Below are 27,557 nucleotides of genomic sequence, written 5' to 3' on the forward strand. Positions count from 1 at the left end.
GTCTGCCCAAATGTAAAGCAATGATGGTCACAGAAGGAAGAGGTGGCGCCAAAGACTGAGGGGGTAGGTCCAAGGGCACAGGGGGCATATAGATGGTACCATTGGTTCAGCCACCACCCCATGGAAGCCACATGGCCTGACCTCTTCCTCTGCTGCCTCTTGATCCCACTGAAGCTTGGTAGAAGTGGAATCCAGGGTCACTGGATATGCTCAACACAGCTAGTATGAGGATCAGATCTGTCCAGGTGATTCAGGCTGAAGCCACAAATCCTCGTCCATTTCTTCTCTCAAGCTGATCTTGGAAAGTCACTGGGATCGGCTCGGGCCTGGGAGAAAACATTTGAGCCGGTAGAAGAGGTTTTTTTCCCCCAGGCAAGGAGAGGCCCTGGCAGCAAAGAGCAAAGCACAGGAGGGTGGGAGGGAGGAGAGTGGGGAACTGCACAGCGCCCTCTCATGGTGGGGTGGCTGTGACGCTTCAACTGGGGTAACAGAGTGATAGCAGAAAAACCTGTCATTCCTGTCAGGTAGGTCACCCTGCCTTAAAAATATAACCAGAGGCTTACCATGAAAGAGCAGGGAGAGAGGCCCTTCTCATTTTTTACAAAATCCTTAATAAAAACTGATAGTAAATTACCTTTTTAAAAAACTAAGTTTGGGGTTTATTTTTCTGAGTAATGGTTTCTTGTATCCCAGATTGGCCTTGAAACAGTCAAACAGCTTTATAGCTTTGCACTGTGGGTCCTCCTGCCTCCATGTCTCTGAGTTAAGGTCACTAGTGTGTCTCACCTCTCCAGGGGTCCAGCTGTGTTAGACACTGCACCAAAGGCCTCATGGATTGTAAGCCAGCGCTCTCCCAACTAAACCACACACGCCCGGGCCCCAGACTAAGATTTTGTTTTTGTTTATTTATTTGTTTTGGGTTTTGGTTTCTTTGTTTTCAGACAGGGTTTTATTATGTAGCCTTTGTGAGCCTGAAAATCACTATGTAGCCTTCGCTGGCCTGGAACTCAAACTAACCATCTACCTCTACCTCCCAAGTGGATTAAAGGTGTTCAAGGCCACGCCCAGCCCAGTAACTCAGTCTTTACATCTATTGAACTGTGTGACTTTGGAATAGGACACCAGCTTCCTCAGTTTCTTCTCAGAGTTCAGAGTTCTTGGTCTTCTTCAGACTCTGCCTTTGAAAACTTGTGGGTGTTTAATGTGTGATCCCACCTGGTGAAGAAAGAAAGAAGAACCAGGAGGATTGTCATGAATTTGAGACCAGGACAGGATAAAAGATTCTGTCTCAAAAAAGCAAGGTGGCATAAAACCAGCAGGACAGAGGGGTGTCATGGCACACTGGTGCTAGACTTTAACGTGCCTTTGGGCTGTTGCCTATGATGTTGTCTCTTAGTCTGTGAAATAGAATGTTTCCTCTAGGTGAGGAACTGAGACTTGAATATGGTTGTGAAAACTTGAATCCGAAGTGGAGGCAGAACTTGGGCTTCGGGCTTCTAGCTCCAAACTCCATGGACATTTGGTAAAGGAGGAAGATGGGAGTGTAAGGTGCTTGTGGCTCCCAGGCCAGCACAGCACTCAGCACCTTGACCTTCCCAGACCTGAATCTGCCCAGTTTAAGCTTTCATACTTTTCCTCTTTCCAGCCCTGGCCGTTTCTTCCTCCGCACTCTGCAAGTTGGACTGACTTCCTTCGGTTTAGCAGAAGCAGTGATTTGGGAACAATAGGGAGAGGGAACTTTCCCTCCCAGCTCCTTCTCTTGCACATTTCTCTAGCAGCCTCGACTCCATGTCTACCCTGGTGCCACCAGGAGTCATGTCATCTGTACCAACCTGAGGGACTTAAGACCACAAAAGCCGGCTGAGAACACAATATGTAGGTGTCTCTCCCACCCAGAAGCCTGCACAGAAGCCTGGTGAACTCTGCTGTCTCCCATGGGGGAAAGGCCCTGGACAATGCTTCCTTATCTATGTGATTAGCAAGGTTGTAAACCGTGTGTGCTTACTGACACCTTTAAACTCACTAGAAACTTCTGGAGATAAAACCGATATCCACTGGGAAGGCGGAAGAAGGAAAGAGAATAAAGAGGAAAAAGGAGTGGGGGAAAGAAATTCATAGAGAGGGCAGGTCAGGGTGTGTGTACCCCGGGTGAGACATTTAATAAAAACGTAGAGGGTTCCAGGACCCCCCACCCCATGTCTCCTCTCCCCACCCTTGAGCATCCCTTGCCATCCCTGCCCATAGTCTCTTGAGTGGGACTTTGGAGATACTTGGATTTGCCTTTGACCCACTTCACACCCTTACACAATATAGCCAAGTGCCTCAAGCCCCAGTGCATGTGTGCTTGCTCAGTGACAGAAGCTGGCGCTGTACTCAGAGCGCTTGGCCCTCAGAGGGTCTAGAACTCACTCGAACCTCCCACTGGTGTGAATGTCCGATGTGCAAAATGCGGGGCGGGGGAGGGAAGAACAGGAATGGGTTCGTGAAAGCTGCTGAACAAGAGAGACAGACTTTCCTCTCACAGGACATGGAGTTGAGTTCCTGGCTGACTGAGCAAGGAGCCGCAGGGCTCGGGGACAGCTGCACACTGCTCCCTGTCAAAGAAATGCTCCTACTCGGCTGCTCTTAGGTGTCATTGTGGTCACTAAATTATCAGGAGCAGACCCGGGTGAGAAAGCTAAAGTGTCAGATCTGAAAGGCGACAGTCACGTCCAAATCATAGTTAGCCTAAGTGTGACCAACACTTCACTATAGGCTCTGGTAGCCACCGGCCTGAACGTCCCGACCAGTAAAAGCCAGAGATCGGGAAGGACAATAATCATAACTCTGCCAAAGGTTTGGCTTGCTTCTGCTGCTTGGCTTTGAGTCTGAAAGAAAAGACTCAGGTGGCATCCTCTACCCAGGATGCTCTTCTTCTGCTTCCCTCACTAGGAAACTCCTGGTTACCTGTCACCTTTTCTAAAGGCTTCCCCTGGCTTCTCTGGCCCTCTCCTATGTCTAACCAGCATTTTCCATCCTGAGCTCTCAGAAAGCAGGCTTTTAAACTGTCTACACAACCATCTCCAATAGTGAACCGTGAGGTTCAAACGGTATGGCTAGATTAGTGTCAGCCACAGTGGTGAGCATGGGCTGAACACTTAGGGGCTGGGGTGCAAAAAAGAAAAAAAAAAACACATGAGAAAAATTAATTAAGCAAAGGTTCACACAAATGCAATCAGACATGATAATGCCTCAACAGAATTTGAAGGGAAAAGTAGGAATCCTGTGTCCAGTCGGCACCATCATCCGATTAGTTTTTAAACGAGCTGTGTATTCTTAGTAGGTAAAATTAGCTCTGATCGTCTATGAGCTTCCCCTGTACTTCTGTAGTTATGGCTGTCATTGTTCAGAGCATGAATATCTCTCTGTAATACATAGATACACAACAAACTCTGGGCTGTCTGTCCTGCAGTTGTGTGCTTAGAGTGTTGCCTCTAGCATGTTTTAGGCCAGAAAGCATCCTCCCTCCATTAATGACTGTCTGAGCAGGAGCCACTTCAATTCGACCGTATTAGAAGTAATAATGAAGCTGATCTGCTCTGCTGTAAAGTCAGCACTCACACAGAGCGCGCCTGTTACCTAAAGGCTCTGGAACATTCATGCCTCACTTTTCTCACCCTGGGACAGGACACTGGGCACATTGGGCTCAGCTGGCTTTGGACCCCCAGGGTTCCTGTACCAGAACCTCAACCCTCTGAGCAGACAAAGAAGAAACCCTCAGGGTTTAAAATCTCAAGTATGTACAGACACATTCTCGGCATTTTGTCCCTGGTTTTCGTCAAAGGACAAAGTCAGAGGTATGTACTCCGTTTGTGGGGGAGCCCATTTCCTGTGCGGCACCTGCAGAGGTGCATGTGTGTGGGTGAGCATGCATGTGCACGCGATTTTAGGAGTCTGTGGTGTGTGCTTCAGTGGCTGCCCTTGTCCTCAGACACCTAAGCCTCAGGAGACTCAGTTTCCATGCCCGTGGTGATGCAGACGCCCTGGCTCCTTGGTAAGTTTGTTATTTATCACATGCTCGTCTTATGACATGGAGGGTGCCAGCATAGATAACCATCCTTCATCTCCATCTTCAGTCTGCCCTGGCTTCTCTGAGGTCGGAGAGAGGAGGAGCCAGGAGGGCTTTCTTCCCCCAACCCGTCCCTTTGGAGCATAGGGACGATTTCTCTCTGGCTTTCTCTGGCCACAGCAGGTGCCTCTCTCTCTGATGACCATGAGCTACCCTTGAAGTCACCCAACTTTTCCCTTCCAGCTGGAATTCTCGTGGTTCCAGAGGAGCCTCTCCTTCAGCTGGCCCTAGTGATCGTCCCTCAGGTTCTTCACACCAGTGACACGTTTGCCCTTTCCTTCTGAGGACTTCTGGAGTGTATTCGTGTAGACAGCCACTCATTATATTCCAGCTGAAATTCATCTTGTGGATTCCATATCTGGTCCAGAAAGTCATGCTCCATCGATGCTCTGACATCTCCAGAACAAAAGACATCCCAACCCATCCACCCACTTACCCAGATGGTGTTCCCAAAGATCACACACTTCAGATCCATCACTAATGACGTCCCCTGCCATGGGACAACTCTGTTGGACCAACCCAGCTTCAGAGCAGCTTTCTAAAGCGGCAATCCTCCGCCTTTAGAGGGTTGAATGACCCTTTTCATAGGGGTCACATATCAGTTATTGACATTACAATTTATAACAGTTTTGAAGCAGCAGTGTAAATAACTTTATGGTTGGCATCACTGGGACATGACAAGGTATATTGAAGAGCCACAGTGTCAGGAAGGCTGAGAACCACTGCCCTAGGGAGTTGGATGAGGCCTTTACCGAGGCTGCCTAAAATTCCACTTCTCCCTCTGTCTGGCTTTATTTCCTCTGTTGTGTCACTGAAGTCTCACTTAAGAGCATGTATGAAGCAAGGCTCCCATGAAGTCACTTCCAGATATGGCTCTAGCCATTTCTTCTGCACTTTCTGCATCCCCTGCATTCGTGAGCTGTAGGAATATCCATGAGCTCTCTGTGGTCTCCCAGTGTCCCAGAAACTAGCCTTGGAGAGAACAGTGAGTTTTCTCCTTTGCTTGGACCATGATGCTGACAACTGCATCTGGTTGTGAGTTTTCCTGTGGGAAATCTCAGGCTCCTCAAGGTGGATGGTGGCTTGGGAAGACACACAAAACTATTCTCAAAAGCTTTCTTGTATTCCATATTTTGGAAATGGGGGCAGTGAGACCCATTGTTGTTTGGGACCTCCATTTCATCAGAGACCGAAAGAAGCCCATTTTAATATTTTGATATAGGTCAAGGCTACTCCTGCTGGCTGGGGTGCATTCTAATTCTACCCTGCACCATTCTTGGTAATCTAGGCTCCAGGGCTGGGATAGTTGGGCCCCAGCGTCATCATTCTTAGTGACAAGAACAGTTTCATTTCTGCTCATGCTTTTTCCAAGGTGGGGCTAGCACTTCTTTCCTAGTGGCCTGTCCTCTCACACAGCTGTTACTTTGTCACCTCCGATGTCACACCCACTAGCCTGCTGCCTGGACAGTCTGGGCTGTCCTTTCCTAGGTCCTAGGAGGCAACCCGGCTGGGATTCAGCTTTGTCTGCTTTTCACTCTCTCCCCACCCACTCTCCACCACCAAATTCTTACGTAGCTATTGTTCAGAGACTCAGAGAATGACTCTGTGCTCAACTTTCATATTTAAGAAAGTCTTAGAAGCACATTCATCAATGTCCTCCTTTGCTTTCTAATCCTGTGATAAACACCATGACCAAAAGCAACTTGGGAGGAAAGGGTTTATTTGGATTAGACATTAGCCAGCTCACAGACTTTCACTGTGGAAAATCAAGGCAAGAGTTCAATCAGGGCAGGAGGAACCTAGAGGCAGGAAATAGAGCAGAGACCAGTCTAGAATGCAGTTTACTGGCTTGCTTCCCATGGATTACCCATCTGTTTTATATAACCAAGGACCACCTGCTCAGGGATGACACCGCCCACAGGGGGCTGGGCCCTTCCATAATCTAATTAAGAAAATGCCCCTACAGACTTGCCAAAGGGGGACTCTGATGGGAACATTTTCTCAGTGGAGCTTCCCTCTTCTCAAGTGATTAGCCTGTAACAAGTTGATTAAAAAAAAAAAAGAAGAAGAACTAATGGATACAATATATACATTTACCAATTTTAAAACTATTAGGAGAATCATTATCGCTTAAAAGCTGTCGACTGATTTCAAGGTTTTGGTGCGCAAATGTGGGCTCATAATCTAACACAGGTAGTGTTGTGCAAATGGGCGGGGTCCTCCAGGAGGGAAGGGACCTCACTGACGCATTGTGTTTTTCATGGAGTAGCTCAGCAGAGTGGCTGTGGATCAATGACTTCTTCATAGGCTAAATGACACGGGGACAAATGTGTACAAACCTCACTGCTGCAACCTCATACCTAGATCCAGCAACAAAAGCCACTAGCTTCTAAATCATTGGCAATCCACATGTGAAGGATGAGTGGGATTGATTGTAACCAAATGGCTCTATCAGGAGTCCTATAGTCCAGTAGAAAAAAACTGTTTGACCCTTTCCTAAAAATCACAAACCCTCTTTAGAAATATAACAAATCTTAAATATATAAGCCAAAAGTTATGATGTTTAATAGCATCTATACAGCATGTGTCTATGAAATGACCTCAGGATATTATTGGCCAGGAGCCAAACACAGGAGTACGATTTTCTGGTACCAGAGTTCAGGGTTAGAGAGTAAAGGTTGTATAGTTACAGAATGGTTGGCTTCATTTGGAATGAAGGAGTGTGTGTGTGTGTGTGGGGGGGTGCCTTTTCTTGTTATTGTAACAAGTGGCCAAAACAACTTAAGACGAGATGGGTTTACTTGGACACAGTTTGAGGGCAGAGGCCATCATGCTGGGGATAGTGTGGTGGGAGTACCAAGTAACAGCTTATTACATTGTATCCACCTGATCTAGACAGGGCAATTGAACCAGGAAGTAGCTTGGGACATTGTATCCATCTGCAGTGAGGAAGCAGAGAGATGAACACAGGTGTTCGGCTCACTTCCTCCTTTTCATTTAATCTGGGATCCCTCAGGACAAGCCCAGTGTTTTATTTCCAAAGTGATTCTAAATCCAGTCAAGCTGATAATGCATATGAACTCTTGGGGGTGACTCAGAAAGGAGGAGCAATGTCTTCTCCCAGATAGCCTTTCCTCTCTGCTACTTCCCATGTTCCTGACAGTCCCAAACTAAGTAACTGGTCAGAGACCAGAGGGGTGTTACATGAGACGGAACATTCATAGACCAGTAGCAAGAGCATGCTTTTTAAATGACTTTTAGTGTCTCCTTCAGTTTCTGAGTTCTAGGAGTCCTCTCTTGCCTCTGCTTGATCCCATTATGACAAGAATAAAAAGTTTGCCAAACACCAAAGCATCAAACACTTCCATGCTCTCTGTGCTGAGTCCTACTCACTCCAACCTGATTACAAGTCATTGCCTGGGCCATGCTTGTTACCCCGGTGAGGACTGACTCACCACTCTCCGCCTTTCTGTTGCATCCCAAGTGCCAGCTTTCTGTAGGTCTAGAGGTTAACGCCTTACCAATAGTTCATCCTTCTAATGGGATGCACTACAAAGACGGGAGGGGGACTAAAGTCCCAAGCTCACCCCCTTTTTGTTTTGGTTTTTGAGACAGGGTATCACTGTGAAGTACTTGCTGGTCAAAAACCCACTCTGTAGATTAGGCTGGCCTGTCCCTCAGGTTCTGGGATTAAAGATGTGGGCCAGCACTGTCTGGCCAGTATCATCTCTTACTAAAATAACTAGCAAATACTGCTTTGATAACATAGCCCTGGACTCCAAGCAGTGCCCCAGGGAACCAAGACACTGGTGAGGAGACTTTCTAAAAGATAAGTGATCTGTGTCCCCATCCCCCACCCCCTAAGCATCTTGGGAGCTTTACTGCAGGATGCCATCTGCTGCTCTGTGGGCCTAAGGGTGATGCTTCTCGAGACACTCCTGTAAAGCTAGGCTCCAGGGCTTCCTCCCAGAACCCTACCATCTTTATTTAGAGCCTCACCCCCCCCCCCCGCTTTAGTTTTCCATGGATGCCAAAAACTTCAAAGAATCCTATGTCTGGCTTACACTCTCAGCTCCTTACAAAGACTGTTGACCGAACCCTGGAAGGCATCTTAAGAGGTCTTTAGACCACCTGGCTCTGCTCTATGCAAGGCTGTGCCTAGTCCTCCTGGGAATCTTATAGGCACACTTAATCTATAGGTTAGAAAGAGGGCAAGCAACTAGCATAGGGAAACTTGAAGTGTTCTTGAGTGGCCTTTTACACCTCCCTCCGTCCCAGACAGGGTTTCCCTGTATCACCCTGGAGGACTAGGAGCTGATTTTGTACCCCAGGCTGGCCAGTGCTGGGGGATGGTCTTGAATTCTGTACATTCAGATGCTGATTTCCGTGCCTGGACATCTGCTGCAGTCCGGACTTGGATCTGTTAAGCATCTCCAGTCTTGATGTTATGCAAAATTGTTTTCCCTCAGGCCTCAAACTCCGACATCTGCCTGCCTCAGCCTATGGAATGCTGGGATTAAGGGTGTGGGCCACTAAATCTGGCCAGAACCCTTACTTTAAAAGTGACTGGTAACTAGGGATAGAATCCAGGGCCCTTACCTTTCTCTCAAACGAATTTCATAACCTCAAGCCAATTGAAATGCTCCCTTCGGGTCAAAGGTAAAGCTCAGGATTCAGCAGCTCTGGTGGAAAAGTATTTGAAGCCTTGAAGCTGCCAAAATGCTTGAGGTTCTTTATGGTCTGGTCTTTTCCCCTCTCCCTCCATTCCAGTCTCAAGAGAGTATGTAAAATAAAGCAAATAAAATATGCTCTTACTTTATTATAACTATGTCTACCAATTTGAATTTCTCATTAAGACAAATGGGTCACCCAGCCCATTCCCTAAGATACTTTCCCAAGACTTTCAAAAAGTACCCACCTTCTTGGTGCCTAAACAAACTTAAGATCCACCCCCCACCCCAACACACACACACACACACACACACACACAGGCGTGCACACACACACCGTCTCTGGTTATAATCTTACTAGGACGTTTGGGAGCAGAAATAATGCGGGAAGCACAGACTGTGTGCTGTCCCAGGGCAGCCCAATTTGAGAAACCGTGCCTTCTCTACAATTCACAACTATGGAGCCCATTGGCTCTCTCCCTGGCCTTCAAAAATCAGTGGCTGTCTTCTTCTGTCTGGAGATTTTTCCTACGGGTCACCAAGGTAGAAAATGGGAAAGTGTCTAAGACCAGCGCAGGAATAGGCATCTCACAGGTAGAAAAGGCCAAAGAGCTCTCTGCCTGCCTGTGGGAGAGGAGACTTCATGGAACCCCAGAAGGGCAGATCCGGTGACTTGGGAATAAGCTATCAACACACCCCAAGATCACACTCCTGAACTGCTGGGGAGCCCACGGTGGTGCTGGGGTATTGGGAGCGGGCAGAGGCCTGCGGGGGCTCGAAGACACTCCTCTCAGGCATGCATTTAAACCGAACAGCCTACCACAAGCACCTCAAAACAACCCATAAATCGGTTGAGGAAGACACGGGCAGGAGCAGCCCTAGATCATTTTTGTCCCAGTTTCTCTCACATCTTTCTGCCTCTCCGGATTCGGAAGTCAAGGTTAGTTTCGCTAAAAAGGGCGCACCTCCAAGGCAGACAGGCATCCTTGTGGTCGGGGTCCTGGGAATTATCCCCGCCCGCAGAAGGGAGTCTCATGGCTGGTTTAGGGACGCCTAGTACACCCGGAAGCGGGGGTGGGTGGCTGGGTGCACGCCCTAGCTGCGCGCGCGACCTCCGACCCAGCGCTCCTGCCCTGGTTCTTAGGGGGAAAGTGAGGCTTAAAGGACGCTGGCGCCAAGGCATACTCCGAACTTGGGTAGCGGATCCCCGCCAAACTCAGCCCTGCGCTAACTGCGCCTCCATTCGGAGTCCCATATAGTTACTCGCCACCGGCGACCTCAAAAACAAGTCGCTGACCTGCGGAAGGAGGAGGAAGGGCAGGCGGGCGCCGGAGGAGCGCTGCCCGAGAGAAAGGGGCGGGACCGGGTTAGGGCAGAGGCTGTGGCCGCGCCTCCCTATTGGCCGGGACGCGGTGGGAAGCTGGGGCAGGCAGCCAGCGGACGGGGGCGGAGCTAGCCTAGCGCCCCGCCCAGGCCCCGCCCCCGGCCCGCTGTCCCACTCCCGCACTCCTCGCGCCCTCCCGCGGGTGGGCCGTCCGAGTTTTTAAAGTGGGCTGGTAGCCGAGGAGGCCGGACATTCGAGAGCGGCTGGTGCACAGCTCCGGAGTCCGCAGCGCTCCGCTCCAGCTCTCCTGAGGCGGCCGTACAATCCTCGGCAGTGTCCTGAGACTGTATGGTCATCTCAGCGGCCGCACTCGCCTTCCCCCGGATTTTCTTTTTCCAACTTGCTCTCTTCGAGCCACGGGCTTTTTGTTTGTTTGTTGGTTGGTTGGTTGGTTTTGTTTTGTCAGATCCCAGAAAAGTGACTCCTGTTCTGGGATAAACGGAACTTCAGGTCCCTTGTCGCTTCTCTCTCGGCGTCTTACAACCTCCTCCCACTCCTTTCCCCGGCCCCGCCTCCTCCTGCAGGTTCCTCCCCGTCACCCCTCTCCTCCCTCCTCCTCCGCACCTAGCCTGCCGTCCGCAAACTTCCACCTGATTGTGCGGGACTGTCGGACCTGTGAGCACTAACGACCTTTCACACCTGCCTGAGCGAAAGAGAGCTGCGGAGGGCCACAGCAGAGAGAGCGGCTGCAGCCCCTACGGGGTTAAGGAACCCAGGTGCTCCGGGTCTCGGAGGGCCACGGCGACAATGACAGCTGACAAGGAGAAGAAAAGGTAAGCGGGCGTCGGAGCTGGCGACCGACTTGGTCCCAGGCATTGGCCGAACTGCGCGTTGGCGGGCGCGACCCGGGTAGTTGCTAGAGTGGTGAGAAAGGTCTCGGAGGCGGGAGGACCGCTCTTGGGGGTTTTGAGTAGCCGAGAAGGTGCTGCCTTTAGGGACACGGAGCTGCGACTTCGCAGAAGAGCTGCAAACCAGATAGATCCGAGACCTTGAGACGCGGAGAGGTGGCCCTGGAGGTCAGGGGTGCTTCCGCGGCGTCTGCCAAAGTCGGTCGTCCCTAGAGCACCAAGCTTCCCCAGCCAGGGGTTTGGAGTGTTTCTGGGATGATGCCCTGGACTCTCAGGGTTTTCGCGCTGGAGCAGCAGACACGCCTTTCTTTTCCTAAGACCCTCCAGGTCTTTCCAAGCGCGCTCCTATGCGGCCTTTGCGCCCCAAACTAGCAAGGGATAGAGGGCAAAGCGCAACTACAACCCGGGGGCACGAGAACACGGCCAAGGGTCCTGTTCCAGTCGGCACCCAAATTTGTTCAACCCCCTTAACCTTACCCTCCACCTATACTTCGGCAGAGAGTGGGGAGCGAGTGACCTGAATTGCCCTGCGGGGGCAGGTGTCGTAGTGTTCAGAGGGAGGACGGTGACACCCGGCCGCTCCGAGATTCTTAAGTCAGAGAAGGGCAGCCGCTAAAACGAATCTTTCGCCACTGTGTGAGAGGCAACTCGGGACAGTTCGCGCTGCCCTCGAGCCTCCTCCAAACTGCCCCGGATCTGGTGACATGACACCCAGCTCTCTCGGAGCGAGGTGAGAGCGCACCATGCGTCCACACAGACTTGAGTACATCCTCGCCTCCTGCAAAAGTTTATAGCTGGTCGCCTGGCACTTTGCTCAGTTTTCAATCGGTGCTGCCGTGGGCTAGAGCTTCCAGCATCGCGATCCGCGGCGACTTAGCTGGCGTGTCCGGAATCGAACGCGTGACCGCTGAGTGGCGCGAGCTGCGGGAGATCCGCGGCCAGGCTGGAAAGGACAGGCGGTGAAGACTCAGCCTCGAGCAGACTGGCTTTTTTGTTTGGACTTCCACTTAGGGACATGAGCCAGGAACTGTGTATCCTACAGTCGAAAGCGGCTTCTCCCACCTCAGGGCACCGATAAGGAGTTGATAAACTCCAGCGAATAGCACCCGTCCTGGCCTGGCGCCCGCGCCCTGCGCTGGAGGATCCCTAGAGGGGGAAGGTATTGAGTCCAGGTCTACATTCCCCATTATCGCCCACCAAACAGCCCCGAGGTTCTGTGTCCTTTGAGGGTAGAGAAGAGAAGCAAGAGAAAAGACTTAACATTCCAGTTGAAGCTGTAAAACCAGAGTGTAATCGCAAACAATCAAAACAGCTGGACAGCAGAGAGCAGCCAGGGGAACTTACTGAACGTTTTCTTACTGCGGTGCCTATGGGTCACTGTCGCATTTGCCCGAGATGAGGCCTGACAGTAATCAGTGTGAAGAGTCATCTTGCTCTTAGGTCTATCAATCCTTGGGAAAACCAGGGGACAGTGGGGAAAGCTTTCTCATACAGGGCTTACAGCGTCTCTTTGCACAGGCTGTGGCAGAGAGTATAGTTGGAGCCGCGAAAAACGTTGTGTAATGACACTACAAATTATCAACAACAGCAGCCACTTTAAGAAAACCAGTGTAACACAGACTATGAACCTCCTAGGAATCTGCTGCCTGTAGTGCAGTGCTCCAGTGGTAGCGGGGCCTGAAGGGTGTGTGTGTGTGTGTGTGTGTGTGTGTGTGTGTGTGTGTGTGTGTGTTCACACGCGTGTGTTACCAAAAAACTGGGCAAACAGTGTGTACGTTGTCCAGAGTCCTATGAGTGTCAGCCGACCGATGCCTGTCAGGATAATGATTTTGAAACTCTGGTTGAGTTGGCTGGTTCTCTTGCAGCATCAACAAGTAGTTAAAAATTGTGAAGCAGGGCATTGAAAGTCGATGTCCCTTAAATGGTGGCCCAAAGCCTCCCAGAGCGCTTCAGGAAATCAATGTGAGCAGCAAGGGTTCCCAGATTGGTGATACCACCCACTAGTGTTTCAAGGGCTGTTTCTTCTCCAGAGCATAACTGAACATGTGTATTGTTCCTTCTGGACACAGCCCCTCGAGAAGCCAGAAGGCTTGTTTTAGTCCCAAACTACGCTGTGTGGGTGGATATATTCATTTATAATAGTTAGCAGCAGAACTTTTCATTGGTGGCTGGTTAGCAGACTGGGGAGCACCGTGAGCTGGCTTGAGTTTTGGTGAAGCTGAGTTCTCATCAACACAGCAGGATTCCAGATTCTAGGAAGAGCTAAATGTGGATGCTCTCAGCTGGGGATCTATAGAGCAGAGCAATTAAGATAAATGGAAGTGGGGTCTTTGGATGGCCAAAAATCCAAGTCCAGGCCCAAAGTCAGACTCTGGTCCAAACATCCTTCAGGAGTGCTTCTGGTACTTGGTGCCAGGGCAGAGAGGAACAAGGAATTGGAGATACCTGGACCTTCAAGTTTCCTAACTGTGGCTGGCTTCTCTGTGGCGGAGTGAATTGTTCCTCTGTTAAAATAAACCCTAAGTCTGTCAGTTTTGCAAGCAGAGGGAGACGAGGCTGGATAGGCTTCGAAGGAAGCTTATCTTCTAGTTGGTGTTTCTTCAGCACTTGACAACAGTTTCGTAGAATTACCCAAAATCTACCCCAGTGGAGAAGCAGGGTATGATACTATCAGCCCTGTGTCTAAACTGTCTTCAGATGGCTTTCTTAGTTTTGTTTGTTTTTTTTTTTTTAATGTGGTGACATCAGATTTTTTTTGGTTGTTTTTGGATTTTGTTTGTTTGTTTGTTTGTTTTCAGTTTTATTGTGGGGCTTTAAGACTATTTTATAAACAAGCATGGGAGCCAGAGACAGATTGCCTCTTTCTAGATAAGGCCCAAGGAAGGTAAAATGACTCCGAGTGCTAATGAGAATCAGAAAGTTGGCTCATTACAGTCAATTAGCATGTGGCCATCAGAGCCCCCCAGCCCTGACATGCCTGGCCTGTGAGAATTTCCAAAGAATTAGTGCAGATCACCACCACCACCACCACCACCATCAATCACTTCTACCACCACCTCCTCCACCTCCACCCTCACCACCTCCACCTCCTCCACCACCTCCACCATCATCACCCCCTCCACCTCCACCACCACCATCACCTCCACCACCATCACCCCCTCCAGCAGACCCCTGAACCTTTGAAACAGAGGTTTGTTTACTTTCCTAGAGAATTGCAAGAGCCTTGTTCCGAGGCAGGAATGATGTCCACCAGCCAGTGTCGCTGCTCTTGGGAGCTACAAACATTGGGGAATCTGAATCCATTGGTTGAGTACCTTTCCTTTATTTCAGTTAGAAAACAACAACAACAACAACAACAAAGCAACAAACCCTACTACTCTTGGTATGAAGCAAACCCAATGCAAGGACCTTCCTCAGTTCCTGGATGTAGCAAGATGCTCTGTGAAGTAGAGAACATTCCACAGCCACTAGGCTATTGCCTGGCATGATTAGGCGTTTTCACAGGGATGAAAGCCATGAGCTGAAAACAGTCTACTTTGTTTACATTGTAAATCTGCCTCTCTGCCACTGTTTCTCTGCCTCTGTGTATGTGTGTGTTTCCATGGGCATGCCCAGTGTTCTAGCAATGTTGTTAAACCTTTAGACACAGAAGGAACCAAGTAGGTAATTTTTAATGCTTAGGACTTTGGCCTGCTGTGTTTGGAATTACCTCCCTCAAGATTGAGGCTCTTCCATTTTTGAGGAAATATTTTCTATGCAGCATTTACTTGCTTTAAAATCAGCAACAGCAAAGCAAAAATGATTCTGTCCTATGTCACTATTGTAGCTTCCTCTTCCATTTTTATCTGGATGGATCTTTCCTTAGTTTTGGGTCCGAAGGAGAGTTTTGTGGCACAAGCTTTTCCCGTGTCACTCCCAGGGCCTTCCTATTCTTTACTGCTCACTCCAGAGCCGCAAGTCTCTTGATAATACTCAGCCGAGATACTAACCAGGACAGTAACCAGTACTCCTAGTCTGGAAAGACAACGCCCCAAACTAAGAAATGGGGAATCCGTTCAGTACTTTTCAATTGCTTGGTCTGACTGGGGGTGGGGGACCACACAAGAAGCCTCAGGTGCCAGCCACTCATGGGAGTTTTCTTTTGTAGGGTTCAAATATCTGAAGCTAAAGAAACTGTGAGCGGCATTTCACGTGGTAACTATACACCGTTATTGAAATGCACTGGTGTAAGTGAGGAGGCTGGCTCAGTGTCCCCGAGATGATAAAGGGTAGATGCTTGACACCAGCATAAACTGGATCCCAGAGACAGTTGGTGGTAGAAGTTAGGACTTCGGGATGGTGTACACAAAACCATGGAGGCTTCATGATGTTCCCCACCATGAACTTTGATACACGTGCGAAAAAGGACTATCAAGTTTAACTGCTTGATGTACACACTTGCTCTGGGTGAAGAATTTTTAGGGAGGTCACTTGCAGGCCTCCACAGTGACAACTGGAGGTTTCTGTTCCCACTGGGGTCAACAGTGGCCTTGACTGACTCCACGAAGGCCGAGAAGGAAGGGCGGCGGTGGAGGGTGGGCTCTTTTCCCTGAGCTTTGTAAATGGTCTTCCGGGGTAGTTAATATTCAATCTCTAAAATTCTGTGGAGTGTCTGTTTTGTTCTTTTGGGGTTTTGTTTTGTTTTAGCATAATCTCAATCTCTCCTCTTCGTGAAGAGCAAATCCAGAGCTTTGTACAGGCTGGGAAAGCATTCTCTTCCACTGAGTTCCACCTCCTAGCCTTTGTTCAGCCCCTGGTGGCTTCAAAGGTGGTGTGATCTCGAAGAAGCAATGCCTTCTTCCTGCTTCTCTGTCTAGCAGCCAAGAACTGTCCTCCCTGAGTTCAAGGCTACAGGCTCTCTGTTCCTACATTTCAATGTCTTGTCTTGTCTTAGGGAGTGCCTATAAAAAGAAATTTACACTCACATTTTCCATTTACCCCCTGCTATCTGGAAATTCTTTTGAACCCCAGAAATGGACGTTTTCTTAGGAGAATGAGCTATGTAGGCAGGAGAACAAGACAGAAAGCTGAGCACCCAGCTTTCCTGTGCCAGCCTGGTCCTCAGAACTTTAAGGATTAACGTTGTTAATCTTTGTAACAACCCTGTGAGATAAGCCCTGTTATTATCCCCAGTTCACCGATGGGAACTCGGGTGCAGCAAGGGTCTGCCCATCCTCACAGGCAGTAGGAAAGAGCTGAGAGTCAACCTGGGCATCCTGTCTCCAAAGTGTACACTCTCACCCACTGTTCCATGCTTCCTGGTCTTACCTAAGAGGCCTATAAAGCATTTAATACCATGTCTGAATGAGGTAAGCACTCTATAAATGATAACTTCTTTTGTTGCTGTGTTTATAATTATTATAATGACTTTTCTCGTGACTTGTCCCTTGTACCAAACCTCACACACAGGCAGGAACTGAAGACCCAAAGCCTTTCCTGAAACTCAAGGATATTTCCTCAGCTAGAACAGGAGATAGTTCTCTATGCCCCTAGAAGGTCAAAGCCTTCTTCCCACCCTTTGTTGATGGCAAGACTTCAAGCCCTGTTCAGTCTTCGGACTCCATTGTGCAGAGGGACCTGTTAGGAGCTCTTCTTCCGTGGCTTCTGAAGAACCGTCTACAAATCAAGATGTACAGGACTTCCTCTGGCTCCTTTGATCTTTTGAAATTGCAAGCACAGGAAGGATGGATGGGGGGATAAAAAGTAGTTATGATTGTCGTGGTCATATTTTCATAGAGCCCTTTCTCATGTGAGCACCCCAGGCCATGTACTAAGAACCTTGAGATCTTCTGGACTTTCCTTGCCACAAACCTTGATTGCCCTGAAACAGTTGTAAGGTGTGGGGAGGGAGGGAAACAGGGAGGGGCATGTCTGGATATACAAAGCTAGCAACACTTGCAGTTTTCAAGTAGAGTCTGTGTGTGATTTGCTAACATTTTTCTGGTCCCGTTACTGAAAGACAAAACTGATCTGCCAAGTCTTAGACTGAGAGAAATCTAGAGGTCCTTTGAGATCCCCAGAACCAGAGATTAAGCGTAGCCATGGTCAGAGAGTTATGTACTTCTGAGTGGCCCTTCTTTCCCCTAATAGCTCAAGAAATACTGGTTTGCTTATAGCCTCGGGCTGTTTCTGGAGGCCACCAGTCCATCCTCCAGGCTTCCGTGGTATAATGTTGCCTACCAGAAAGCACAGGTCCTTTAAAGTTATCAGTAGTTGGCATGACAGATCCTAGGAAGCAGATACTTTCTCATACAGATAGAGATTTCAGAATGAATGGCTTGTGATAAGTAAAACAAACACATGGAAGTGTGTGTGTGTGTGTGTGTGCGCGCGCGCGCGCGCGCGTGCCTGTATGATGACTCTGCACTGAAGAGCACTCATGGAAATAGTCCTTTAGGACTTTCCTATACTCCCCAGTGGCTCATTGCAGGCACCATGCTAGTGACAACTTCTGATTAAAAAAAAAAGAATTAAATGTCATAGGTAAGAATCAGATGATTCATGTTTTTCATCTGGTTAGACTATGAAACCAAACATGTAGATACACACACAGATATACTGTGCTGCCCTATTGACCATGATATTCTAGAGGTTGACCCACACTGCTATATTGGCTACTCCCAAATGCCAGGGCCACAGCCGCTGGCAATTTTAGATGCTAATGAGTAGTGTCAGTGGCCTCTCTTGGTCTCCCTTTGGTTGGAAGTGCACAGCTAGTCGGCCTCTAACTGGGAAGTCAGTATTTTGCTCAGAATAAGAGGATACATAGGTTCCATCTAAGAAAGTTAAGGATGGTTTATAAGCCCTTAAAAATACATCACCTATAGTATATGGTTTGGGACTGGTAATAATTTAAACCACTATACGTCTAGCCATGAAGGGGTCTGTGTCTTTTGACAGCATATCACCGTTAACAAACACACATACTTTACTCGTGACCGAAAACTCTCAGCCTCTCATCACTGCCTAAGGTTTGTCCTGACTGCCTACCTCCTGTGGGGGGATGGGAAAAGAAGGCAGTATGTTAGCATCTTCCATTTGGGAAATGGAGCTGCAGAAAGAACCGAACCAGTTTATCTGAGGTCAAACCTAGAAGTGAATCTGCGTGTTCCAGGCTGGGCCTGGAACACCACGTCGGGCTCCTGGTCTTGTGTTGTGTTGTTTTGTTGGGAGGGGTCATAGCCAAGGAACTCAAAGGAGCAACTCAAACTGTAGCACTAACTCCTCATTACTAATGAGTAATTACAGCAAATATTTACAGCTCTCCTTCCTACCTTTATGACTTCCTGTTTCTGGAGCACTTTGGAGTGTTAAGAAAGATTGTTCTGGAAAATACGTCATACGTGGTTGCAGGAAAAGAGTGCCTTTAAGCACACACACACACACACACACACACACACACACACACACACACAGAGTTACTTGGTTTTGCTTATGAATTCCATGTAGTAATAACAAATTACACCTACTTTTCAAAACAAAGTTTTAAAAATCAATTCTCAACTACCAGCTTTAGAGCAGTAATAAGGCCGCGCATGTTTATAAAGTAAAACTCGGGGTTGAAGCCTAGCCATTGCAAAGATACTTTTATGACCCTGTGACCACTATAATATTTTATGAAACTGTGACACCCGCACAGTGCCTTCTGAATGAAAACAGAAAAACTTAATAGAATAAATCAAGATATATAAAATAAGTCATGTGGGCGATTCTCTGAGTTCCAGAAGTCCTGATAATGCTTATTTTTTATGTATCTAGTTTTATTTTTTAATCAGCCCAATGAAGTGGCTTTCTTGGTTTGCTTCTGTGAGCCACTGCACCCTGTGTTTCTCTGGTGTGTCCGACAGTTCCCAGATGCTATTTTAGAATGGCAGCCTTTGCTCCAGCACTGGCTGAGGTCGATAGAGCTAATTTTGGTGTCTAGGGTAAAGGGATCGAGAAAGCCTGTACAGAGCCAAAAGGCTTTCTTGTCCCAGGCTTAGAGCAGCATGGTTTACCAAACACACTGCCTTTCACCTTTAGAACCTTTATTTGTACACTTGCACAACAAGTGTTTACCTAGATATTAAGATAAGGAAAATATGAAGGTCACATTTCACTGGTGACAAGAAAGTGTCTACAATTGTAACTATATCCCCGTGTAGCAGAAATCTTTTATTCTATACCCAGGACTTAAGGGAATTAATGGCGGGTGTGGCACAGAAGCCAAGGTCCTCTCAGTTTCTCTTTCTGGCTTTCTTACTGCTACTTACTTTCTTGGCTCGGTCACTATGCCTCACCCTTGGTGAAGGCCCTCGTGTGGTGGTCAAGGAGTCAGAGAGAATTCTAGTGCACTGTGGCCCCAAGCTGGAGTCATCTGCCGGTCTGTGGGAACCAGTTACCAGACCCTGGCACCAATATGGTTTTCCTCGGCTCTCAGGAGACATTTACATGCTGCCAGCACTGCCCTGTTTCAGGCCTTCAAGTTGTCCTGGGAGCACAGCAAAATTTTCCTTGTGGCCAGGGGTTTCTATGTGGACTCTGAAGATCCCCCAAGGATTAGCTGAATACTCAGTCTAGGTCCTTCCCAAAGGGAAGCTATGAGGCAGGTGGCTTTGCTGGAAATGAGGACCCCTCACCTTTAGCTCTCCCACCTGTTCCACTCACTGTCACTCCTGAGTCTTCACTAGCTGGTTCCTCTGCCTCACAGGTGGCACTCATCCCTGGTTCTTTGGGTTAGCCCATGCTTGGATGCTTTTTCCCTCTGTCTACACAAATGGCTCACACTTTTTCTACCACGAGCCTAAGCTTTTAACAGAATCACATCGTATTTCCACCCTGATACTTCCCCCTCCATTTGCTATTTTATATTTCCTTGTTGCCTAATGACATTTTATTTGTTCTTGACTTTCCAGAAGGTTGCACGTGGCTTGAGAACAGGGATGTCCGATTTTCTAATGTGGCCGGTAGAACGCTGATCCTTTTCATTTCTCTCTGAAATCACAGCCAATTAAAAAAATAAATACAGAGCAGGGTTGTTGATGTCCCACTTTCTTGGGCTCAGCTGTCTCCATCCACATAACTTCCCTTCGCCTGTTTCTGGTTTTTGTAGATTTATTTATTTCACGTATGAGTACACTGTAGCTGTCTTCAGACACACCAGAAGAGGGCATCAGATCTCATTACAGATGGTTGTGAGCCACCATGTGGTTGCTGGGAATTGAACTCAGGACCTCTGGAAGAACAGTCAGTGTTCTTAACCACTGAGCCATCTCTCCAGCCTCATTTCTTCTGTTTGGAAAGAACAAGAAAGGAAAATGGAGGGCAAGGCATGGACCAGGTGATCATTATTTGCTATCAAATGCAAGGGTCAGGCAGGTAGCATGCTGATACTTTACATCAAGAATGCATAGTGATCTAGGTAAATTTCCCAGTTAACTCCAGAGTTAACAAATTGCCAGGTGGGAAAGTTATGCTAATGTTCTCAGAGAGGGCCTTCCCTGGAGAGCCTCCTTCCATCAGCAGTGCATGGTGGAATCCTGTATTTATTAATCTGATCATGTCTGGATTTTTAACTTTGCATAATAAGTTTAAAGCTTGCTTTCTGTCTCCATCCTAGGTGTTCTGTTGTTAGTAGATGGAATTCAGGAATATGGAGACCTTAGTTGAGAGAGATGGAAACAGGCTGAGAAACCTTGCGTCAGATCAGCTCACCCCATCCTTATCTGATAACCACCGTGCGAGTTAGAAGAGGTTTGTGATGATGCTGGCCTTGAGTGTACACACTTAAAGGTTATCCTAATAACTAATGTGGAGACTGTGCTACACAGAAAGGTCACAACAAGGACTTTGATGACTCTGGTCTCTTCAGATGGCGTGTTTAAACCAGTGTGGTGGGCAGCGTGTGGCACTGATAAGTATCCTAGCTGCGTCTTTAGGATGTCGCCGTCTTGTGGAGTGAAACCCAGTGCAGATAAAGCATGGAGCCAGGAGAAGAGGATGGATGGGAGGAGGGCTCTGGGCGGTCTGAAGGACAGGGCTGCAGACGAGCTGTGAGAGAAGAGCAATGCGGAAGACTTCCGTCTTGAAGATTGGGATTTGGGTTTGTGCAGGCTGTAGTGGGGATGGACGAGGCAGGGTCGAGCCCAAGGCGGTAGAAAGCAGAGTGTGAAGCCCAGGACTGGTGAGTGCTCCTGGGCTGGGGAGTCTGGGGACAGGCCCTCTTCAAGTCGGTCTGATGGCATCTTTGGCCTACCTCTTGGGAAGATTGGTAGCTATTCAGAGCGTGCCCTGGTGGCCTCCGTAACAATGACCTCAAAGCGCTGTACCCATAGACCTTAGGAAAGCGGCTACCATTCAGTCAGGTGCACATTTCTTCGTTGCTTGTACACTTGGGGGTGATAGGTGCTAGAGTTCAGAATGGGAGCCTGAAGGGGGACAGCTTGCTGTTACCCTAGAATGGCCTTGTCCTTCCTTCCCATGTTCTCACTTAGAGGGCAAAGCCTCAGGCCATTTGTCATATCTATTCTAGCCATTTCTCCTTAGAGAAGGCTAAGACATCCTTTCAGCACCTGGGGTGTGGAGGGAGCCAGACAGCCAAGGCTGAGTCAAATCTTTAGTCTTTACTGGTAGCTCGTTATCCACACCCTGCTCAGCACACTCTGGCCAAGCTGTTCTGTGACCTTCTCCTTAAGACCCAGATCTGACATTCTGTGACTGACCATACCAAAAGACTGGGGCAAAAAAAGAATCATCCTTCGGAGTCACCTGGGTAGGACAGTCAGAGCCCTTTCCTCTCCACAAGCAGGTGTAACCCTTTCCCTGGGGGAGGGGATTTAAAAGTTCTAAGGTCACAGCTAAACATTGTGGGCCCTGAGTTGGTCAAAGATCCCAGCCAGGGACAGCGGAGGCCAGGAACGGGTCCTAGTTCATTAGTTTACCCTGCCCAGTAGTACTTCAATGGAGGTAACAGCTCCTAAATGGTTTACTGTTCAAATGGAACCGTCCAATGACAACTGTGACGACTCAACCGTTAGCTCTGCCCCCAGTGGCTGTAGAATGAAGAAACCACTTGGTCCTGGCAGGTCGGGTTGGTTAGATCAGTCTTTGGCTCAGGTTAACCCAGGGAAGAGCCTTCGGGAGCCAGAGGGCCTTTGTCACTCTGTCAGAACCAGATAGGGACAGGAGACAGTGGAGCTTTGTAGCACAATGCAGACTGGTCCTTATGCAGGGACTGAGACCTCAGGGGAGCTCTAAGAAAACTCAGATCTTTCCATGCTATAAATGTGAGTGTAGCATCTACATTTCCACAGCCTTAGCCAAGTTCACCTGTGACAACACCAGGCAGCCTGTGAGTGGATGACTCCCTGTCTGTGCGTCCGTTTTCTTTTATAAGTGTGGGTTTTTTTTTTTTAATGTTTAAAAAGATGTATGTGTATGCACATCAATGTGTGACCCATGTGTGCAGGTACCTGCAGAGGCCAGAAGAGGGGGCTGTATCTCCTGGAGCTAGAATTACAAGTGGCTGTGAGTCATTGGGCGTGGTTGCTTCAAACTGGGCCTGGACCCTCCGCAAGAGTAGTAACTGCTAAGCCATCCCACCAGCCTCTGTGTCCGTTTTCTTTTCCAAAGTCAAAAGTCCTTAAAACAACAACAACAATAAAAACAATACAAACAAACAAAAAAGCCCACCTTTGCTTCTCTTGAACTCATAGCAAGTTCTGCCGGGCCTTGGTCAGTGAGGGGCCTGGGCCTGGGCATAACTCAAGCTAGTGTGGTTTGTGATTTCTCGCCGCTCCAGGCTATGGGGGACTCTGAGTGACTGAACTCTCCACTCCAAGCCATCTCTTCTTTTATCAAAATCAATGGGTACCTTTTAATTTTCATATGGGTACAAAGATGGTGATGTCACCTTAATTCTCCTGGAGTTGGGTCTCTGGGACCCTTGTTTATTTTGGGGAGTGACAAGCTTTCACCCGTGAACAGCGCCAGAATGACCACAAGCTTTCTGTGTTTCTTCACTTTGGTTTTGTCAGATTCCAAATGCTGTCAGGGCCACCCGCTCTTGTTCTGTGTCCCTGACAAAGCAGTCCTTCCCATGAAGTTCAGCGCTGCTTTCAAGAGTTTGGCTCCCAGCACCCATCTGGAAGACTGCTCTCGTTTGCTCTCTGGTTTGTGTGACCCAGGATGGAGATTTTGCCTCTCTGTGTCTCCCTTGGGTGCTAGACGTATGTGCTGCTCTCTCTGAATACGACTCGGGGATTAAAGCCAGGCAATGTCTCAGCAAGACCACGTGTTTTAAATGTATATTTAAACGCTCACTTTGTGAGCTTTATCTTAATGGAAAGAACTTTGAAAAGTATAAAGTGCAAACCTCGAAGGCATTGTCATTAATGAGCAAAGCAATATACTCATTAGGCATGTTATTACCTCTTAAAGTGAACCTCCTGCAGACTGGCTCCTCCTACGGGTGGGTCCCTCTACCTGGGCTCTGGGACCTGTGGGTCCTTGCCAATCTTGGCATTGAGTCTATACCCCAAGACAGTAAATCTGAAGAAAGTCCTTATAAGTACCAGATCACACACCCTTCTCCTGCTCGGTTGTTTCCCCTCACCTGTGGAGAAGGAGAGGGCACAGACCAGCATTTATGTTAGGGATGACAATCCCTTCCTGTAGCACACCGAACCAAGGATGTGCGTGCCGTAACCGCTTTCCTCTACCTTGTTGCGTTATTTTATGCCAAAGAGAGTCAATGACAAACCTAGAAACAGGTGACACCTAAAAGAGACCTTGGTCTCCTGGAATGCAGAGGCCTGGCTGTGCTCTCCACTGACCACGACATTTGACAGGTCGCTCAGCTCTGGCCTCAGAACAGAACCGTCTGCAACTGTGACGAGTCTGAACTGCATACCTCTGAGCTTGCTCTTCCTTTAGCCACACCCGGGAGACTGGCCAGCAGACTTCAAGCCTTCGGTCTCAGCTTAAATATCACCTCCTCGGGGAAGCCTTTCTTGAAGGCCTTCCCTTGGCCTCTAACCCTGTTCTATTTCTCTTCGAAACATTCCCACATGTAATTTACATGTTTACTTTTGTCTGCCGAACCCTCCCCTACCAGGGCGAAACTGAAGGTGCCGGCTGCACAAGCACCTCGGGGCTCAGCCTTTAGGACAGAGCCTGCGCATCTCGGTGTTTTTTCATGCTCGCCCAGTGAACTAATTGCTCGGACATTGCTGGGGCTTTCACTGGCACAGTTTACCGTTGTCCTAAAGCTGATTTGTTTTTGTTTTCGGAGGTAGGGTCTTGCTGTGTAGCCCATGCTGTTTCCCACGGCCTGGGTGACATGAACGCTGGTATACTTGGTCTTGATGTAAACGCCAAGTTATTGTCATTTTTAGCACATGGATGCGGTAGTTGAGACGCTAGAGCGTAATGACTATGCCAGGGATTGGCAGCACCTACCTGAACGCGCACTATTTGCAAAGACCCATGCGCGTCTCTTGGCCCCGGAGTTCTCTGTTGTGGCGGAGTTATTGTTTGTCGTATTTGGCAATGTTTACCCCAGAGAAGTAAGGGCCATTGTGTGCTGGTATCGTCTGGGAATGAACAGCCGAGTCCCAGGGGATGGCCACTGCTGTTCTTACCACAATTAGAAACGTCAGGCCGGGAGCAGAAGCAGGGTGGGTACTGCCTTACTCTGCCGGTTCTGTCTCCATGTGGTTGGGGTGAGGGTCCTAGCTCCACAGCCCCGACTGTGTCCCACCCCGGTACTCCCACTCACGTTGAAGTGTGGACCTTCTGTAGCGTGTGCTGTGCTTAGTGAATTTTCTGAGAAGAGGTAAGCATTAGCTGGTTAGATGACCATCTCTGGCCTTACCACCTCCAAAACGAACCAGCTGATGGGGACCAGATGAGACACCCTCAAAGCTCTCGAGGTGCTAGCTCCACTCTGAAGGGGATTTCCAGTGGTCTGGCCTCCTGTTTGCAGATGCTGACTCGGGAAAGGGCAGTAGGAAGTTGGAGTTATTGTTGGGGGCTGGAGGATGTCTTTCCATCTCTGTGTGACCCTTCCTCTCCAGAAAGATTCCATTCCATCAGGGGTTGCTGTTGGGCCTGGTCCAGTCCACGGCTGCCAGTAGAGCAGGACTAACAGCTGCCCTCAAGTCAGCTGAGGTATGATCGGTGGTATGGTAGAAAGTTCCCGAAAGGAGGCCATGTCTACATCTCCCACGAGGCAGGCTTCTGGAGTGAGAGTGTCAAGATCAGGAAGCTGGTACTCTGACTCCATCACTGGACAGGGTCAGACACTGCCTCTGGACCTGCGTTTTCACGTCTTGGGCAACTGTTCTATGCCCTGCAGTTTGGACAAGGCTGCACAGATATAAACTGCCACAAAGGAGGGCACATCGGCACTGTGGTCCCGGCATACAAACACATGAAGCCTGAAAGTATGGCCCTTCAACCTGAGGCATCGAGGGAGAAGTCAGCTAGAAAGCCAATGAGGCCTTAAATTGTTGAATGAAGTCATGCTGCACGGGGTGTGGGGGTGGTGTGTGATCATGCTGTAGGACAGAGGTGAGTCACAGTGCAAGAGTGTTGGGGAGTCACCTTGAACTTGGGCCAAAAAAGCAGAAATATTGGGACTCGTTTATCTGCCTTCTATCAGGTACATCAAGTTCTGGATGGCCACCCACTGGCCAGAGACATGATGTGGACGGCTCTGCTCTGCCGCCTTGGGAAGGCTCTCTGCTGGCTTTAGCCCTGCTGAGCAAAGTCCGCTTGTTCGCTGGAGTTCACACAGACTCCTTGCCAGGCCTGCCCAGAATCCTGTCTCCTCTGACTTCCTGTGTTCTTGCATAATATTTCCTTGCCTCTTGAATGGCTGGCCCCAGTGCGGGGGCAGCTCACTGGCTCTGCTGGACGGACGGTAGGGTTCGAAGGGAGGATGGGTGATACTTGTGGGTGCTCGGGGTCCTGGTGGCAGAGCCCCTCAAACGGTTTGATGGAAGCTGTTAACAGGAAGGGAGTTGGGGAACATTGCAGACTAGATACGTACACTCGCTTACTCATACGCACACCACCTCTCTTCGTATATACATGAATCATCTCTTCTGAAAAATTGTTAAAGTAGTTAAATTGTTTTCTCCTGATCATAAAATATATGAATTATTCCCATAAAGTCATTGTAGAAGAAGCCTAAAGTAAAAAAAAAAAAAAAGTCTATCACTGCAGATAAGTTCTGTTAACACAGTGAATTTAGCTTCTACATCAGGAATGTGGGGGCACAACTATGGGCTATCAGCAATATTAGCTTTGTTAAGTTTCACCTGGTGATGCATCTTCATGAGACTGGCATTCATGTCCAGGCTCCAAAAGCCAGTGGTAGCCAGCCCAACAATAGTTTTTAAACCTGAAAAGCGATGCTTCCCGTGAAGTTCTGACCAGTGTTCTCTGGAGTCCCAGAAATACCTGCAAAATAAAAGGTTAGCTGCCTGCGTAAGCCTTTCTGTAGGCTTAGAATAATTCCCATGATTACACAGGAGGGAGCCGCTTCCATGGCAGCTCTGGGGCTAAGCCTGGTCTCACTCTGGGGAGTGAAAATGATCTCTCATCTCAGCAGGGCCTGTGCACGTTAAGCAAGGGACCCAAGAGCTGGTAGAACAAGTTTTACTTTGGTGGCTTCCCCATGCCCAAGATTTCAAAGAAGCTCCATTTAAATTCTACTTGGCTTCCACCCTCCTGGAAATGTGTAACACTGTCCGTATCTTTAAGGAAGTGACCTTTCCTTGCCCAGTGTTGTTAGCGTGGTATGAGAACTTGGAAACATCCATGGTGATATTTGGACCTGCTTCCAATTTGATTATTGAAAATAAAACCAAACCATGCTGTAGTTTCTGACTTACCTCCGAAAACTACTCTTTAAAGGGTGACCATGAGAGTTTGCAGGCCACATGCTGAAAGTTGACGAGTCTACAGTAGACAACGCACGGTGTGCTCCTGTGTTGGGTCTTAGTGTCTACAGCATTTGCCTGCTTTCTTTCATTTTCCTCTAAGTTGGATTAACCATTCTCCACATTGGTACTGGGGATAGCACCCAGGGTCTCACAGAGTACCAGGAAAGTGTTCTACCTACCAAGGAGCCATATCCTCTGCCTAGCATGTGTGTGAGTGTGTGTGTGTGTGTGTGTGTGTGTGTGTGTGTGTGTGTGTGTAAATATCAGATACTTGGTTAAATAAATATATAACATATGTCACACACACACACACACAAAAAGTTTCTCTTTGAGACTGGACTTAATATTGCCCATTGGGAATTGCTTATAAATGTTTTCTAAACTTTGGCTTCAACTTTTTACTTAAGTCAAAAAGCAAGAGAGTAACTCTCAGCTTGAACACTTTTGTTTTAAAGCTCAAGAATCTTTAAAAAAAAAAAAAAAAAAAAAAAAAAGACTTGCTACAGAATTTGGCACCAGTAGACAGCAAGGATTTAGCTTATTTTGATGATAGCTGCCTGCAAACAATCTATTGGAATA

At 48.4% G+C, this 27,557-nt stretch overlaps 1 protein-coding gene across 1 annotated transcript in view; it reads left to right on the forward strand.

The window, feature by feature from the left end:
- Positions 1-10,369: 10,369 nt before the first annotated feature.
- Positions 10,370-27,557, forward strand: part of EPAS1 (endothelial PAS domain protein 1) — a 77,889-nt gene continuing 60,701 nt past the window's right edge. Inside the window, exon 1 of the mRNA XM_080914563.1 lies at positions 10,370-10,935. Within this exon, the coding sequence (XP_080770689.1) occupies positions 10,910-10,935 (26 nt within the window). The 5' untranslated portion in view covers positions 10,370-10,909. The remainder of the gene's footprint in view (positions 10,936-27,557) is intronic.

The sequence above is a fragment of the Micromys minutus genome (genome assembly GCF_963924665.1).
Source record: "Micromys minutus genome assembly, chromosome: 3".
In the NCBI taxonomy this organism is placed as follows: Eukaryota; Metazoa; Chordata; class Mammalia; order Rodentia; family Muridae; genus Micromys; species Micromys minutus.